The sequence below is a fragment of the Cornus florida genome, unplaced genomic scaffold (assembly GCF_030987335.1).
Source record: "Cornus florida cultivar Cherokee Brave unplaced genomic scaffold, ASM3098733v1 CherokeeBrave_3.0.0_Hap2_Chr04, whole genome shotgun sequence".
Classification (NCBI taxonomy): Eukaryota; Viridiplantae; Streptophyta; class Magnoliopsida; order Cornales; family Cornaceae; genus Cornus; species Cornus florida.
In genome coordinates, this window is record NW_026775574.1 from 26,586,660 (window position 1) to 26,602,480 (window position 15,821).

Sequence of the window (15,821 nt, forward strand, 5' to 3'; positions counted from 1 at the left end):
CATTATAGAATTTGTAATTTGCATACATTTAGATAGAGAGTTTTAGTAACTAAATCGGAACTATGGATTGTAATATATCCTAGTCGTTCAACAGCGAGGAAGGTGGTCTATATATATATAGGAACGAGTAAGTTTCAAATTGCAAAATTATAGGGAGTTGAGTTTTGTATTGAGATGAAAAATCACACATTGAAAGTAAGGAATTTATAGTGATTTAAGCAATATAAAAGTTTGAGATTAAGAAATTTAATCACCTCAAACTTCTTTGCTTAATGTTGCAAATTTAATAACTAGGAAGGTAAATAAGCCTAACAGATTTATAAGGATTTTAAATATCACGATACCCTCGAGGAATAATTATGCTAAAAACAGGTGTATTAGTTATCTAGTTATTTACTATTACGGGAAAATCTAGTTATTTACTCTTCTTTGAAAATCTAGTAACTTTATGTTGTTGAAGAAAATTTTATCATTCATAAAGCATGAATATAAAAACCTCTAAATCCAAAGTCCAAAGTCGTTATCTGCAATCTAATCCATATATATATATATATATAAAGATTAATATAATATATGAAAAGAAGTATAATCTTAAAGGTGCGTTTGGATAAGTAGGAGAGAAAAAAAAAGAAATGATAGTATTAGTTATAAGAGAAAAGAAAAAAAAAGAAAGGATAGCAATAATTTCCATTTATGTTTGGATAGATAGAAAAAAAAAAAAGTATAGTATTCTTATTTGAATATGATAGAGAGTAGAAAAGAAGAGAAATGATAATAATAAAATTACTATCATATCCTTTAAAATAGATAGGATATAAGTGGAATAATAATTTTTCTCTCACTATCCCTCCAAATCTCTCAATCCAAACATACCCTTAGCTTGAAGTCAAAACCATCAACAATTTTTAATTAGTAACTATTATTTAGTTTACTTGACTCTTCATAACCATATATATATATATATATATATATATATATATATATATATATATATAAATCTTTTTGATGGATGATCAAAAATGAGTTGGCAAGCCACATGCACAGGATGGGCTGTAAGGTGCAACCACCATGGTATGGTCAGTGACCTTTAGGACACCTTGTATATATATATCATCATCCAACTGCAGAGAAAACAAATGAAATATTGATCATGCAACTATCAAGTCATGAGTCCACTTCTTTGTTGTTGCATGTTTTCTGTTGTATATATACTTGTGTGTGTGTGTATATATATATATATATATATGCTTCCAAGAGAATCCATGACTCCCATGAATGCAACAATGCAAACAAGTCACTGGCAATTAAATTAACCATCTTCTTGAACTGACACAACATAGAGATATAGCCAATCTCATATCAACCATATATATATATATATATATATATATATATATATATATAACCATTTGATTAATTAGTCCAATCTCTTGCCGACATGCATGCCCTCGCTAGCTTCCTCCTCCTCGAGATATTCACCAGCACCAATTTGGGACCAACATCCACCAAAAAAAAAAATTGTTAGTAACATTTTAATTAATTAATTACGATTTGCTGCATATATTTTACAAATATAAGTGTGTGTATGAACTTTAAGCTAATTAAAAGAATAAATAATTAAATGGATTGTATGTTTTCATTATTGCTGTAAAGGTGTTGAACTCAACTTGCTATGTATGATCACGACAGACTCTGGACATCACACATGAATCCCAACTGTGTGCATTAACTTGTTCACGAGCGATCTTTAAACATCAAGTGTATGTGTGTGTATATAATACGACAATACACTATGATCTTGAAAATATTGAATGATAAATAAATTCATGCTCGTAAAAAGCGTGTAGATGTCGTGTGTACGAGTGTGTATCTGTATCACAATATATATGTGTGTGTGTGTGTCAAAGTCGTCTTCGTCATCATCAAACTTTACATGACACAGATTTTTATTGGGCTCGTGAATCCTGGATGTTTGTGAAGCAAAAAAAGTGGGGGACCGGTGGCTCCATGCATATGCATATGCATGATGGTAGCTAACCACTTGAATGGTTTATATCCACAATATCATCTCACGCATATCTGTTCTTCTGCAATCTATTGCCTTCACAATTAATGTGATTCCCATTTGACTTTTTTTAGTGGGGGCTTCAAGCTGATGATCATGAGCTTCCTTTGTGAGATCGGCTTATAATTTATATTCTTTTTATTTGGGAAGAAAAAGAAAAATTATATATGCATATATGTTGGAGTTTTAGAACTCAAATATATATTTTTTTAGTATATGGGATTTTTTTTTTTGGCAAATTATGCAATTTATGTTATTATGTCCTTGATCAAGATTTTGAGAGACACTCTCACTCTAAAAATGTTAAATTAACAATGACCTCTACCAGAAACCTTTCTCGGAAGCATCTCTCTAACCACCTTAAACCTCCGTTCACATCATCTATCCACCGGAATCCACCTTCACCAGCATCCACCTCTACCTAGCACCACTTCTCAGCATACAGGTCATCCAAGTCACAGGTTACATTGGATCCAAGATCCATTCCACAACAAATTACCTCATCCACAGATCACAACTTTCCTCTTACCTTATCCACAGATGGGATTAATCCTATTCCTTTGCTAATTCAGATCAGCTGAAACAAAGCTTAATGGCTAACTGGATTATTTGCTATGGATACGTAAGTCTGTGCAGCTGAATAAGCTGAATGGCTAACTAGATGTATTATGGATGGACATGATAGGATTTTAAATATATATTTATGGTACTGCGATATGAGCTTGAGTCTCACACTCGACGGTTAGGGAGCGTATATGCAGTAGATGCGTAGCTGGCTACAATAGGTTAAGGTATACCCTGTTAGGTCTTGGTATTTATACCCACCTTTGGGTGCGTTTTTGCATGTTGCCTTCTATTCAGGTTGAGACCCCCTTTGTAGTTCAGTGAATGTCCCTTAGTGTGGATATATATATTTATGTACTAGATAGATATTGTGGAATATCTAGGATGTATCTGCGTATCGGGTCACTGTATGGATTGCAGTTAGATTAGAATTTGTTCGTGGGCCTGACCCACTCTTATATTTTTCAAGTATCAGACGATTCCAGTCTTAGGACTTGCTCGGGTTGCGCAGAAACGGTCATTCACTCTACCGACGACGTAGGGTTTCATTCCATGTTCTAGTTTTGGATTTATTTTCAGTTCTTTATTATTCAGTTGGATTTTCATTTAGGGGTCCACTAGATGGATTCTTGAGTTGTACTCTTAGAGGATTTTTATATTTAGAATTTCTTTTAGCTTTATTCTATTTTTTTTTTTAATTTCGTTTTTGTATTCTGTGTTCGTTTTAAAATATTAATTGTTTGATATTCCCTCGGGTTTGGGCTTGGGCCTAACATATCCGTGTCTCGGATCCGAGGGGTATTACACTTAGATGGACTATTGGAATGAATGAGTTCAAGGATTGTTTGGTTATGAATGGTTTGGAGGATATGAGGTATTCAGAGGTTTTCCACACTTGGACTAATGGGAGTTTTGGTTGTGCTAACATCTCGAGGAAGGTAGATAGGGTTCTTATCAACCATTCCTGGATGACATTGTTCCCATAAGCAAAATGTGAGTTCTTACCCCATGGAATTTCAAACCACTCTTCAATGGTGGTCAGGTTTAGTGCCCTCTAAAAAGGAACACTCCCTTAAGATTTTTCAACTTTTGGGCTCTTAATCCCTCTTTTTTTAGCATTATTGCATAAGCTTAGTAGCTGGATGTGCATGGTTCAAGAATGTACATTCTTGTCAAAAAGCTTAAAGTCTTAAAAGCTCCCCTCAGGCAGTTGAATAAAAACACCTTTAGTGATATCTCTGCAAGAGTTAATATATGTAGGGATGAATTGTCTCTTTGCCAAAGAAATCTTGACCTTAATCCAGCTGATGATCTACTCAGATTGAAAGAAAATGAGTTAGCTTTGAAGTTTCAAGAGTTTTCCCTTGTTGAGGAGATTTTTTCAAACAAAAGGCACAGGCGCATTGGCTGAAGAAGGGGGATCAAAACACATCATTCTTTATGAGAAGCTTTAGCTCTAAAGCAAATAGGAGGAAGGTGCAATTTATAATTGATCAAAATGGCATTTTACTTCAGGGGGAGGATATAAAAAATAAAATTCTTGCTCACTCCAAATCAATCATTGGACAGTGCTTTACACAGTACTTATGTATGGCTTCTATCTCACCCTTTCTTTCTAAGTTTGTTCCTTCCCATTTCCTTCCTACACTCACTTCCATCCCCATAAACTTGGAAATTAAGTCATGCATTCTCTCATTTCATCCCTTTAAGAGCCCAGGACCTAGTGGGTTCAACTCTTTTTTCTTCAGTAATGCTTGGTCTATCACCTACCTTGGAATGCCCCTATCATCCTACTTGGGATGCCTCTATCATCCTCATCAATCACAACAAGGGACTGTCAAACTTTGGTGGAAAAAATCACTAGAATAGTGGGATGTTGGACCTTTAGGTTTTTATCTTATGCTGGTAGGGCTGTGCTCATCAAAGCAGTGTTGTGCTCCATTCAGTCCTACTGGTCTCAAGCATTTGTCCTTCCAAGGAAGATTTTTTATCAGATTAACCAAATTTTGAAAAGGATTTTCTAGAATGGTGTTAACCTTAAGAAGAGGGGTGCTAAAGTGGCTTGGCAAGCCAGTATGTAGGCCAAAGATACATGGGGGTTTAGGTTTTCCTGACCTTGAGCTCTCCAACATTGTTGCCAATCTAAAGCATTTGTGGAAGTTGCGTTTGAGGAAAGAAAGCCTCTGGGTGCCTTGGGCTTATTCTTATCTTATTAGGGCTGGGAGTATTTGGACAGTTAGATCAACTACACTCAACTCAGGTTTTTGGAGGAAGCTTCTAAAGCTAAGGGATATAGCAAGAGGTATTATCAGGTGTAAGGTGGGAAATGATGTATGTACCATACCATGGTTGGACTTCTAGCTGCCTGATGGTCCCATAGTCAAATAGCTTGGACTGAATGATATGGAAATTCTTTAACTGGACACCTTTGCCACAGTTGATAGCCTAATTTCCACCAATCATTGGTTGATCCCTCCCTCAATCCAGTTCTCATAGTCTTCTAATCCCAGAGATTCATCAATCAGCTGCTATCTCTTCCCTTACCATCTGATGATCTTAACAACATTGTGTGGCTCCCTTGTCCCTCAGAATGCTACTATTTTTCCCTAACCATGTCATACTTCAATCCACCCTCACCTACATGTAGTTGGAAGCATCTTCTATGGTTTAAACGCCACATACCAAAACACAGCTACATCTCCTGGCTAGCTGTGAGGGGAAGACTTTACACCTTTGACTCCAAACCAATGCTCAATCAGCACTATGTCAATAGATGTTAACTTTGTTGGCAAAAAATGAATCTTTGGATCACTTGTTCTTTAATTTCACCTACAGTTCTCTGGTTTGGAGTTTCATTCAGAGCACAATAGACTTTTACGTTCTTCCTAATTTCTGGACTTACTGACTTGGTCTAATGGTGTTCAAACCATGTTCTTACCTAATTATTTGACTCACAAACTCCTTTGGTCTGCTGCAATATACTTCCTATGGCAAGAGAGGAATGTAAGAGTCTTTAGGAATTTTGCAGCCCCTCCACAACATATAATCTCACAGATTAAGTCAAACACCAGGGCAAAACTTGCTTCTATCAAGCTAAGGAGAGTTTCGGATTTGAGGATCATTTCAAAGGAACATGACCTATCAACCTCTTTGTGCAGGCTTGCACTAGCTCATGTGGGCATAACTGGTTACTGTCTTGAGGATACTATGCCTTTCCACAATGGAGACATTCACAAGGATGGGTTAATTAGGACGGGAAATTCATTTTAATGGTTGATGTTTATCTATTATCTAGTGCTGGTGTTAATGACTTAGGCTTATTTCTGCTGATACTGGTTGATAGCCTGTGCAAAGGCATTATTTGTTTGGTTGTTTCTTTTCCTTTGTTCTTCTTGATTCCTTTTTGTAGTCTTTGATTGTTTTGTGTCTTTCCCCAACTTGGGGCTCTATGTACAGTCTCCTCTATCTATACACAAGCTTACCTTTAACCAAAAAATAAAAAAAAAAAAAAAAAAGAGTTTGAGAGACACATACTAAAAATGTTGAAGAAAACCATTTAAAATATTCAAATCAAGTATAAGAGACTTAAAATTTTAACTTAAAAGAAATTTAACTACACAATATATATATATATATATATATATATATAGTTTGGAAAAGGTTGAATTTTTTTTCCCCAATAATTTAGAGTTGAATTTATTTGGTATAGTAATAATGAATATTATTGAATAGCTCTAAATTGTAATATGGAGACCAAGAATTTAAGAACATAAACTAGTTTTATCAGGATGGAGTCAGGAATTCGGAAAGTTATCGGTGCAGCAAGACAACGAGTTCTTTTTCAAAAGAAGTTCTATTTTGCATTTTCAATTTCATGCGAAGCAGAAACAATAACATTTTATTTTTATTTTTTTTTTGGGTGTGATTTATTCCAAAACAAAAGAAAAATGTTTGGTAACTAATTTGTTGCACAATGTTTCCTAAAAAAATGTTCTAATTATTTTTAAAAATGGTATTTATAATTCAACTACACTAACAAAAACAAGTGAAGAAAAAAGAAAAACAAAGAAGAAAAAAATAATAATAAGAGAGAACTTTGAAGGGAGAAAAATAAGAGGTTAATTGAATAAAGGAAAACCAGAATTTTTGAAGACAATAAAAAAAATATATTGAATATCTATATATATAAATTTGATAAAGATGAAACATTTGAAAAATAATAATAATAATAAAAATTAAAAATTAAAATAAAAATTGAAGGCAGAGAAGATGGAGAAGGAAAACAATTAAATAAAACACTTTCCTTCCTTCCTGAAAAAAAAAAAAATAAATAAAAAATAAAAAATAAAAAAATCAAGGTAGGCAATTTCAATTCTTCTACAAAGGGACTTACTATAGAACTAAAAAATTAATATATGTATTTTGGTGAAGTATTTGTAACTATCTAATAAACTACATTAATGATTATAATAAATAATTTTTCTTTTTTCACCATACAGAACTAAAAAGTTAATATATGTTTTTTTGGTGAAATATTTGTAACCATCCAATAAACCATAATGAATAATTTTTCTTTTTTCACCGTTCCCAATAAAGTTGTTATCAGTGTAGTGCAGAGATGAGAACATGGTTTGTTCTATATAAGTGCAAAGTCTGGCAGTTTGGTTCAAATTCGTCTCAACAGTTAAGAAACTTGATTTAGTTTGAATGATGCAAAAAAAAAAAAAAAAAATTACAGTAACAAATTAAAGTTTTTTTTTTTCGGTAATTAACAAATTAAAGTTTTAGGAACAAAAAAGTTTCTAGTAATAAACAAAGGAAGAAGCTCCAGACAAGATTACAATCAAAATTCAGGAAACATTCTAATGAACTTCCTATTTGTAGTACTATCACTATAAACATATAATTATATATATATATAGTCTAAATAGTCAATAACGGAACCATGTTACAACAATAATGTAAAATTTATGACATTCTTAAAATTTTCTTCTTCCCTACATGCCTTTGTCATTTGTGGGTCCTAACATCATCTAATTGCATTCCGTAACGTGATCATGTTCTTGTAGTGTAGTTACTAAAAATTATTCAATTAGATGTCTGCAACTATTAAACACTATTCTTTACTCTCACACAAAAATAAATAAAATAAAATAATTAAAATAAAATAAAAATTATAAAACACTATTGGATAGAACGACAAGTTGACCCAATTGTATATAAGGAAAAATCAATTAATTGTCACTCTATTTATGGTCAATTAGCATAATCTTACAAAACATTGAATTGGTCAAAGGACCAATGAAAGTTTAAAATAATAATAAAAAAAATGTACAAATTAAGAGAATATCACAAGCCAAAGTTATGGTTCAAGTATTTAATTAATAATTTTATTTATAATTTAAGACATTTGGATAATAAGCAACACTTTGCCCATACTCTTACTACACCTGTAAGGCTGTAATAGATATATTATAAGTTATATTATCCAAATTTTATTTTTTATTTATTTAATTAAAAAAAGAAATATTTAAAATTTATCCCATTTGGGACGAAAAGATACCCTATTGGGACCATTCATCAATAGTTGTGGTTCTCCACATTTCTGACCAGTTGATGATATAAACACCCACCAAGATCAGGTACATTTCATGTCAATCCTGCCAGCCATGGAACATTTTGGCGGGTTTCCAGGGCAAACACATGACATTACGTACATATCCTCTCTCACTATTATTCAATATACTATATATATATATATATATACATAGATGCAACCTCTCTCTCCTTATTTTTTGTAAGATAATACAATATCTCTCATGTTTGAAGCTGTATCCTCATTTTCATTGTTTTTATGCTCATTTTGGACTCAGCAGTATACATCACATTTCTTTTTTCAATATGAATAAATGAAAAAATAAATAATAAATATCCCGAGTACTTACTATGTAATATTCACTGACTACTATTTTTCAAAAAATATTAGGACATGCTAGATTTGTTTTTATGAAAACAGTTTTTTGAGAAAACTGAAAACAGAAAACAGTACAAAAATTTTTAATTGGTTCAATTTTTAGAAAGTTATTTACTGAAAACTTAATTATAAAAATGCTTATTTTCAGAGAACTATAAAAGATTATTATTTAAAAACAGTTTTCTGTTTTCTAAATTTTTGAGAACTATTTTCAGAATTACAAATCAAGCAAATCCTTATATTCTCAGTATTTTGAGAGTAGTCAAAACTTAGTCGCTGAAATATTATTAATTGTACACTTCTCATTGAGCTCGTAGATCTAATGATCACAAATTTATTGTTAGGCAATGAAACCCTTATCAAGTTTGTATTTTCTGCAGTACTAGTAACGATGTTGTACGGTAATTGATGACTATGATTACTCATACGAGTGGAACGATTACGTGGGAGTGATTATAACTGTTCAATGTTATAAGTACCGTATTGTCACTATATCGAATCCACTCACTTGATTGATCATCAGCCATGTAGAAGAATGAAACAAGAGTACTCAATACTTACTCGTTGAAATATTATTAATTGTGCACTTCACATTAAGCTTGTAGATCTAATGGTCACAAAATTTCACAAATTTGTTGTTAGACCACGAAAACCTTTATCATGTTTGTATTTTCTACTGTACTACTAATGATGTTGTATTAATAAGGGAAAAAATCAAACAACCCCCCTGAACTAATTTTTTCGTTCAAAATGTCCCCACTAAAATTAAACACCCCCCTGAACTAACAAAACCCATCAAGTTGCTCCGAAATGACAAAACTGCCCTTCTAAGTTAATTGTAAATTTAAAACTTATAAATCTAATTTCTATTTTTTGGGTTAAATTTCAAAATTGTGCAGATGTATCTTCCCTTACAGATCAAAGTCCCAGACTTTGATCATACTGAACTTCGACTCTACGGCGCCGATTGGGGAACCATCGTCCTCTCCGTCGACACCGACTTCGATGAGTTGCAACAGGAAGAACCAAATTATTGTTGTGAACACTTCCTTCTACAGCGGCGTTGCCACAATCACCAACCCAGTCAAGTAAAATTTTTGATTTCGACCTCCTTGTGCGACTCCGGCAACATTTTCCCTCTGTTTGTTCCTCTTGTAAGTAGCTAGAAACACCCCAAATTGATCGGACTCTGTCTTCGCCTAAATATTCACCGCCTAAGGACACCCCAACTCACCAATTCCTGTTGAAATTCCGGCAATTCTTATCGCCGGCGTTTCTAAAATGGGTTCGTCGATAGAGGACGATGTCGTATTGGTCTAGAAAAGAAAGAAACAATGTGAGCCCCACGGCGATCATCGAATCATTGGAAACCTGAACGCCCTGAACGCTGTCGCGAACATCGCTAACGCTTCGCTGAAGAATCGACCTCGAGAGCCACTAATTCGACGCTTGCGAAGTCGCCGACTAGGAATTCATGTGCACCGGTGGACTCGAAGATGAGTCTCTGTATGTCCTTGTGGTCTCTTCCGACACTGTCCGGCAAAGATTGACCGAGAGAGAGTCGTTAAGCCATCTGGTCCCCGGCCGAGAGAGTCGTGATGGCCACTGCGATCGTCGCAGCAGTTGAGAGTGAATGGCAAGATATAGTTGATCAGATGTACGTCGTCGTCAACAATGGCAACGGATGTTTGGTCAGCGAGAGAGCTGGATATGGCTCTAATCGCCGATGAGATCGAGGAGTAGTGTCCGATTGACAAGAATTCGGTGCGGATGAGTTTAAGTGTGTCGAAGGAAAATTCTACCCATACATATGCAAGAATGTAAATTCACACACCAAGTCCAGTGTATACATATGTGTTTGTAGAATCTCTCTAATTTTATGCGAATTACCCACAATGCTATATTTTTCACACAAATTTCCCCCGTGTTCAATTTTTCTTTTCAACCAAACAAGTCAACACAAACAGATCAAACAACAATTACAATCAGAATGCTCTAAATCTAAATCAAAGGACGATGGAGATGAATATGGGTTTCTGGTGTTTAAAATCAAAGGAAGATGGAGATGAACAGTAGACCCACCAACTCAAGGGTATTTTTGTAATCTTACAATAATATTATAAGTTTTAAATTTACAATTAACTTAGAAGGGCAGTTTTGTCATTTCGGGACAACTTGATGGGTTTTGTTAATTCAAGGAGTGTTTAATTTTAGTGGGAGCATTTTGAACGAAAAAATTAGTACAGGGGGTTATGTATAATATACCCTATTAATAATAATGATGTTATAGGATAATTAATGGCTATGATCACTCGTATGAGTGGAACGATTACATGTAAGTAATTACAACTATTCAATATATGTGACTGATCATCAGCCATAGTTAATTTAGTCATCAAAATGAAGATCAATGTATGCAGTGTACGCAATGAACGGTTATAATCACACCGATTACATGTGTAAACGATTACGGTGATCTGATACCATACAAATCCACTCACATGTATGGGTTAATGGGTGATCTAATCAACAAAAATGAAGATCCAACGGCTATGATGTAAGCATATACGAGCAACGTGTGAGTGGGCAACTGTCAAGATTCGGGGATTACGAGGACACATACATAAAACACCACTAAAACACACAAGTAGTGGCTGGCGTGATCGTGTGAGAGCTGTCAGACACGTGCGTGGGTCGTTAAAAGCCAAAGCATGATTGGGCCCCCAACAAAACGACAAAGCGATTGGGGCGTGTGAACAAAAGCCCAACTCCAAACTCTTCTTCGGCTCGGCTCACATGGCCCGTCCTCACCACCACCTCCCCAACCTCACTCATTTATATCTTCCTCTTCACAGCCTATGCTTCACACTCCCACCTCTCTCTCTCTCTCTAGAATCCTCAACTTCTAATTCTCTCTCTCTATATATCTATATATAGAGAGCTTAATTAACCCTTTGCATATATAGCTCTCTATATATATAGGTATATATAAAATTTTATCTAAATTAACTTGTGCTACTACAAGAGCTAGATATATATGACCATGGACTGCAATGGTTGCGAAAATGTGTCTAGGGTGAAAATGCACAGGCAACATGGGAGGGTGTCTGGGAGGGTGTCGCGGAGGTCGGTCCGAATGAAGGTCAAGAAGCTGCAGAAGCTGATTCCGGGAGGGCAGGGGTTGAAGCCGGACCGGCTTTTCCTCCGGACGGCGGATTACATCTTGCATTTGAAGTTGCAAGTTGATGTGTTGCAAGCTCTTTCCAAGATTTATAAGCCATAAGTACTCCTAGTCCTAGTATAGTGATCCCATCCCACATATCTATATCTATATATATATATTTATATATTTAGAATCTTATAATTGTTGAAGTTATATTTCATGGTTAATTGGTTAATGTATTGGTCAAAATGTATGTCCTTTTTAATTCTTTGCAAGACTGTAAGAGATATTAATATTATTGATTTCATATATACATATATATATAACTATATATATAACTATATATATATATATATATAGTTATTCAATGCTATGTGTTGGGTTATTTTCTTATTATGGTATTACATTGTTAAGATCCTTGAAAACTTTCTAACAAATTTTGAGGGAGGATGTTACTTCTTTCATACTTTCTGTTTTTTCTTCTCTATTATATATTTTCCCTAACCATATATGATTATAATTGTATTTATTACTCCTAAAATGGAAGTGTACAGTATTAGGGTTATAAATATATATATATGTATATAGTATCTGTTTGGATAATTGTTTTTCATTTTTAGGAGTGGACCATCGTTAATGCATTACAAGAATTAATGCACATGGCCGTGGGAGACTGGCTAGGACTTTTCATGGTTCTATTGTTCTTCGAATTGTTAATACTATAATTATATATATGTGTGTGTGCGCGCGCGCGCCATAACTTTACTTATAGTGTCTCGTGGTGATGAATTTAATCAACCTGTTGAACATGAGCCCTTTTTTAATTGTGTTTTTGAAATTAGCTGTTCCGCCCAAAATGAGGATGGGCTGGCTAGGGTTACGAACTTATAATCATGGAATCGACTTGATCATCAGATTAAAGATTATAACTTCATTTAATTTAAAAATGTACATGAAATTTAGCATTGGGCACAGCTGGAACATTAATGGTAAATATATAACAGAGAATTTGGGGTGCTAATCTTCCTTGAAAAGTCAAAACAGCAGGAATAATATTTAGAAGATGGAGAAGCAAAAAATCCACCTACTTCTCTTTTTTCCTTAATGTCAATCTGTCATACACTCTTGCTCTCCTTTTAAAATTGCATTCAAATTGATTCTTGCAATTTTAAATTATGCTGCTTTGAAAGAAACTTCTACGGGAGTTGAAAATGTGCTCTCTCTCTCTCCAAGTTGTTGTTTGTGTGTATGTGTGTGTGTGTGGAAATTTTCATTGTACTGCATGATCCAGTGCTGGATGAATCAAGGAGGAAGAAGAGAGAATGAGTGTACCCTAAAAACCTTCTTTTTTTTTTTTTTTCTTTTTTTTTTTGGTAAAGGTGAATTTTATATATATATATATATATATATATATATATATATATATAAGAAGTACAAGATAGGTTAAGCAGTAGAAAACTAAGTAAGAACAGTTTTTAGAGTCTAGTCTACAAAACTTGCTGCTTAGGCTTTGGATGGCACTGTGACTAAAACATTACATGAAATAATATATACCATTTCATATTTTAAGTGGATTGACAAAACATTTACTTACTACTACAAATTAGTGGTCAAAATGACATGAAATTAAATTGTGACATAAATCATTTTCATCTTAGATTCTTATCCAACTTGGAGCAATTTGCTTTCCCTGAGGGCTCTCGTCCCCTCATTTGAAGTGTCTTTCCCTTCCTAAGTTCCTATTACCATGTCTCAGAAAAATGCATAGCTATTCCAAAGCTATTTTCCGAATAAATAAATAAATAAAAGAAATTTGATGCCTCCTAGGTCACTTACAAAAATCAATTATATTATCACATAACATACTCTAAATGGATGGAATCAACTTTGGTAAGATCTTACTCTCAACAATGGCTCCACTCTCCCTCGAATAAGTAAGTCCGTGTTAGCTTGGCCGGAGATGGAGATAAGAGGAGGAAACATTGAAGCCTCCTTAACTCTGCAGGCACCGGACAAGAGTTAGCTCTATAAACACGTACAACCATGTGAATTCCTCTGAGTGGTTTTTTTAAAAATTTTAGGTTCCGTTATATGAACACATGGGGGGTGGGATCAGTTGAAAAAATCTTGTTTATATTAGTCAAATTTACCACCTTCTTTTTCTTTTCTTTTCTTTTTTTTAATAATTAACTTCTTACAAAAGTCTTTTTGGAATTTCCTCAATTTAAGGCTCTAATGGACCTGTTTTTTGAGGTCACACTGATCACTTCCATTGAATTTCAACTATTTAAGTGACTCTTTAAATCAGATTTTCCTAGAAATCATGCTCTTTAAAATGAGACAATGAATTACTTTTAATCAAAGTGACTTTTTCTAACAAAGACAATAGTTTTCATTTCTTTTCTTTTCTGTAAGAAGAGTCAATTCGCAGTCTAATCAAACATTATATCTTCAAACAACCACACACAAAAAAAAAATGACAAATTAATAGTCCCTATAATGCCAGAGAAGTCCTGAGGTTGAGGTTGTGTTTGAGCCACAATATCTGTTTGTACTAAACAAGCATTGTACGTTTTGGACAATATCACACTTCTGTCGAAACATGGAACATGAAAGACATGGCCTACCATCTTCATTTGCAGTCAAATACATGTTACATCTGTGAGATATATATGCTTTGGCTAATATGCTAATTTAGTATCATGGGACTGGGGTCGCTCTCTCTCTCTCTCTCTCTCTCTCTCTCTCTCTGGCTCTCTCTCTCTCTCTCTCTCTCTCTCTCTCTCTCTCTCTATATATATATATATATATATATGCATGTGCAATCTACAAAATTGACAATGTCTCTCTGCAGTTAGTGTTAGATTTGCTATATATATGAACAAATTATCAAAATAACAAACACACAGCATGTATTACTTAATTGACGGAGATTGAGATTCAGAAGCATTGTCATGGAGATTTTAGGGCATGTTTGTTTCGTTTTTAACTTTTATAATAGTTTTTCGTTTTTAGAAAACTGAAAATAGAAAATTATACAAAAAAAAAAAAAAAAAAAAAAAAACTCTTGCTTGGTAATTTTCTAAAAATTTAGTTGTAAAAAAGTTTATTTTCAAATAAATGTCTTTTATAATTATCTAGAAATAGTTTTATGTTTTCTGAATTTTTTAGAACTGTTTTTAGATTTATAAACCAAACATGTCCTTAACTTCTCAAAAATTCGATAATAAATTTTTTTTAAAAAGTTTTCATTTAGGTAAAATTTATATCCGTTGCACCATCGGGAGTTCTCCTCCCTTAAGGAGAGTTGTTCGAGCCCCAACATGAATAATATTGTATGTGTGAGAATGTGTGCATGTTATTTACCTATCCAAATAATAATAATTTAGATCTATTGCCGCACTCAGAATTTTTTTTTATTTACAAAACTACCTATAAATTTTATGAAAATCTTAAAATTGTCTCTACTTTTTTTTGTGAAAATCTTAAAAATGCCTCCACTCAATTGCTAATGATACCTCGCTATATATTATTGTTGTTCAATGTCGTCTCCTCTCATATAATTCTTTGGGTTCGTCACTAGCCACACTAGTGTTTGTAAAATAAACATCTAAACTACTGGTTTACTTTTGTTCCGATGACTTTGGATCTTAACTTTCAAACCCTTTCGAGATTGGTAAAGGGGAGAAGAGAAGAGAAAAATCAATGTCCATACTTGGATCGGACAATGTTCTAAATCAAATAATCTCTGCATATGAGCAAATGGGTTTTTCCGATTTTTAATTTGGAAGCAAGAATACCACTTCTTTTGATAGAATCTCCACTCTGACCAGAATGACACTGAATTCTACTCAAATTTAGGAGGTCTTTATGTGATTTATAGAGAGAATAGAGTAGTATTACAAGTGTATGTGCTTGAACTTGTTACTTGGAGATTGGATTTGACAATCAAGCCCTAATTTCATTAACATAATGGTGTAATTGTTGGGAAACGTGCAAATTTTAAAACTTTTTGAGGGATTTGCAATCATAGATCTTGATTCATTACATGGAGA

General features: G+C 33.7%; 1 protein-coding gene across 1 annotated transcript; it reads left to right on the forward strand.

The window, feature by feature from the left end:
* Positions 1 to 11,455: 11,455 nt before the first annotated feature.
* On the forward strand, positions 11,456 to 12,075 carry LOC132303025 (transcription factor PAR1-like). The gene has a single exon (XM_059800043.1). It carries the CDS (start codon positions 11,641 to 11,643, stop codon positions 11,884 to 11,886), a length of 246 nt encoding a protein of 81 aa, XP_059656026.1. The 5' UTR covers positions 11,456 to 11,640; the 3' UTR covers positions 11,887 to 12,075.
* The last annotated feature ends 3,746 nt before the right edge of the window (positions 12,076 to 15,821 follow it).

Excerpts from the sequence above, each read along its gene's own strand:
- LOC132303025 (XM_059800043.1), top strand. The coding sequence starts at position 11,641 with ATGACCATGGACTGCAATGGTTGCGAAAATGTGTCTAGGGTGAAAATG.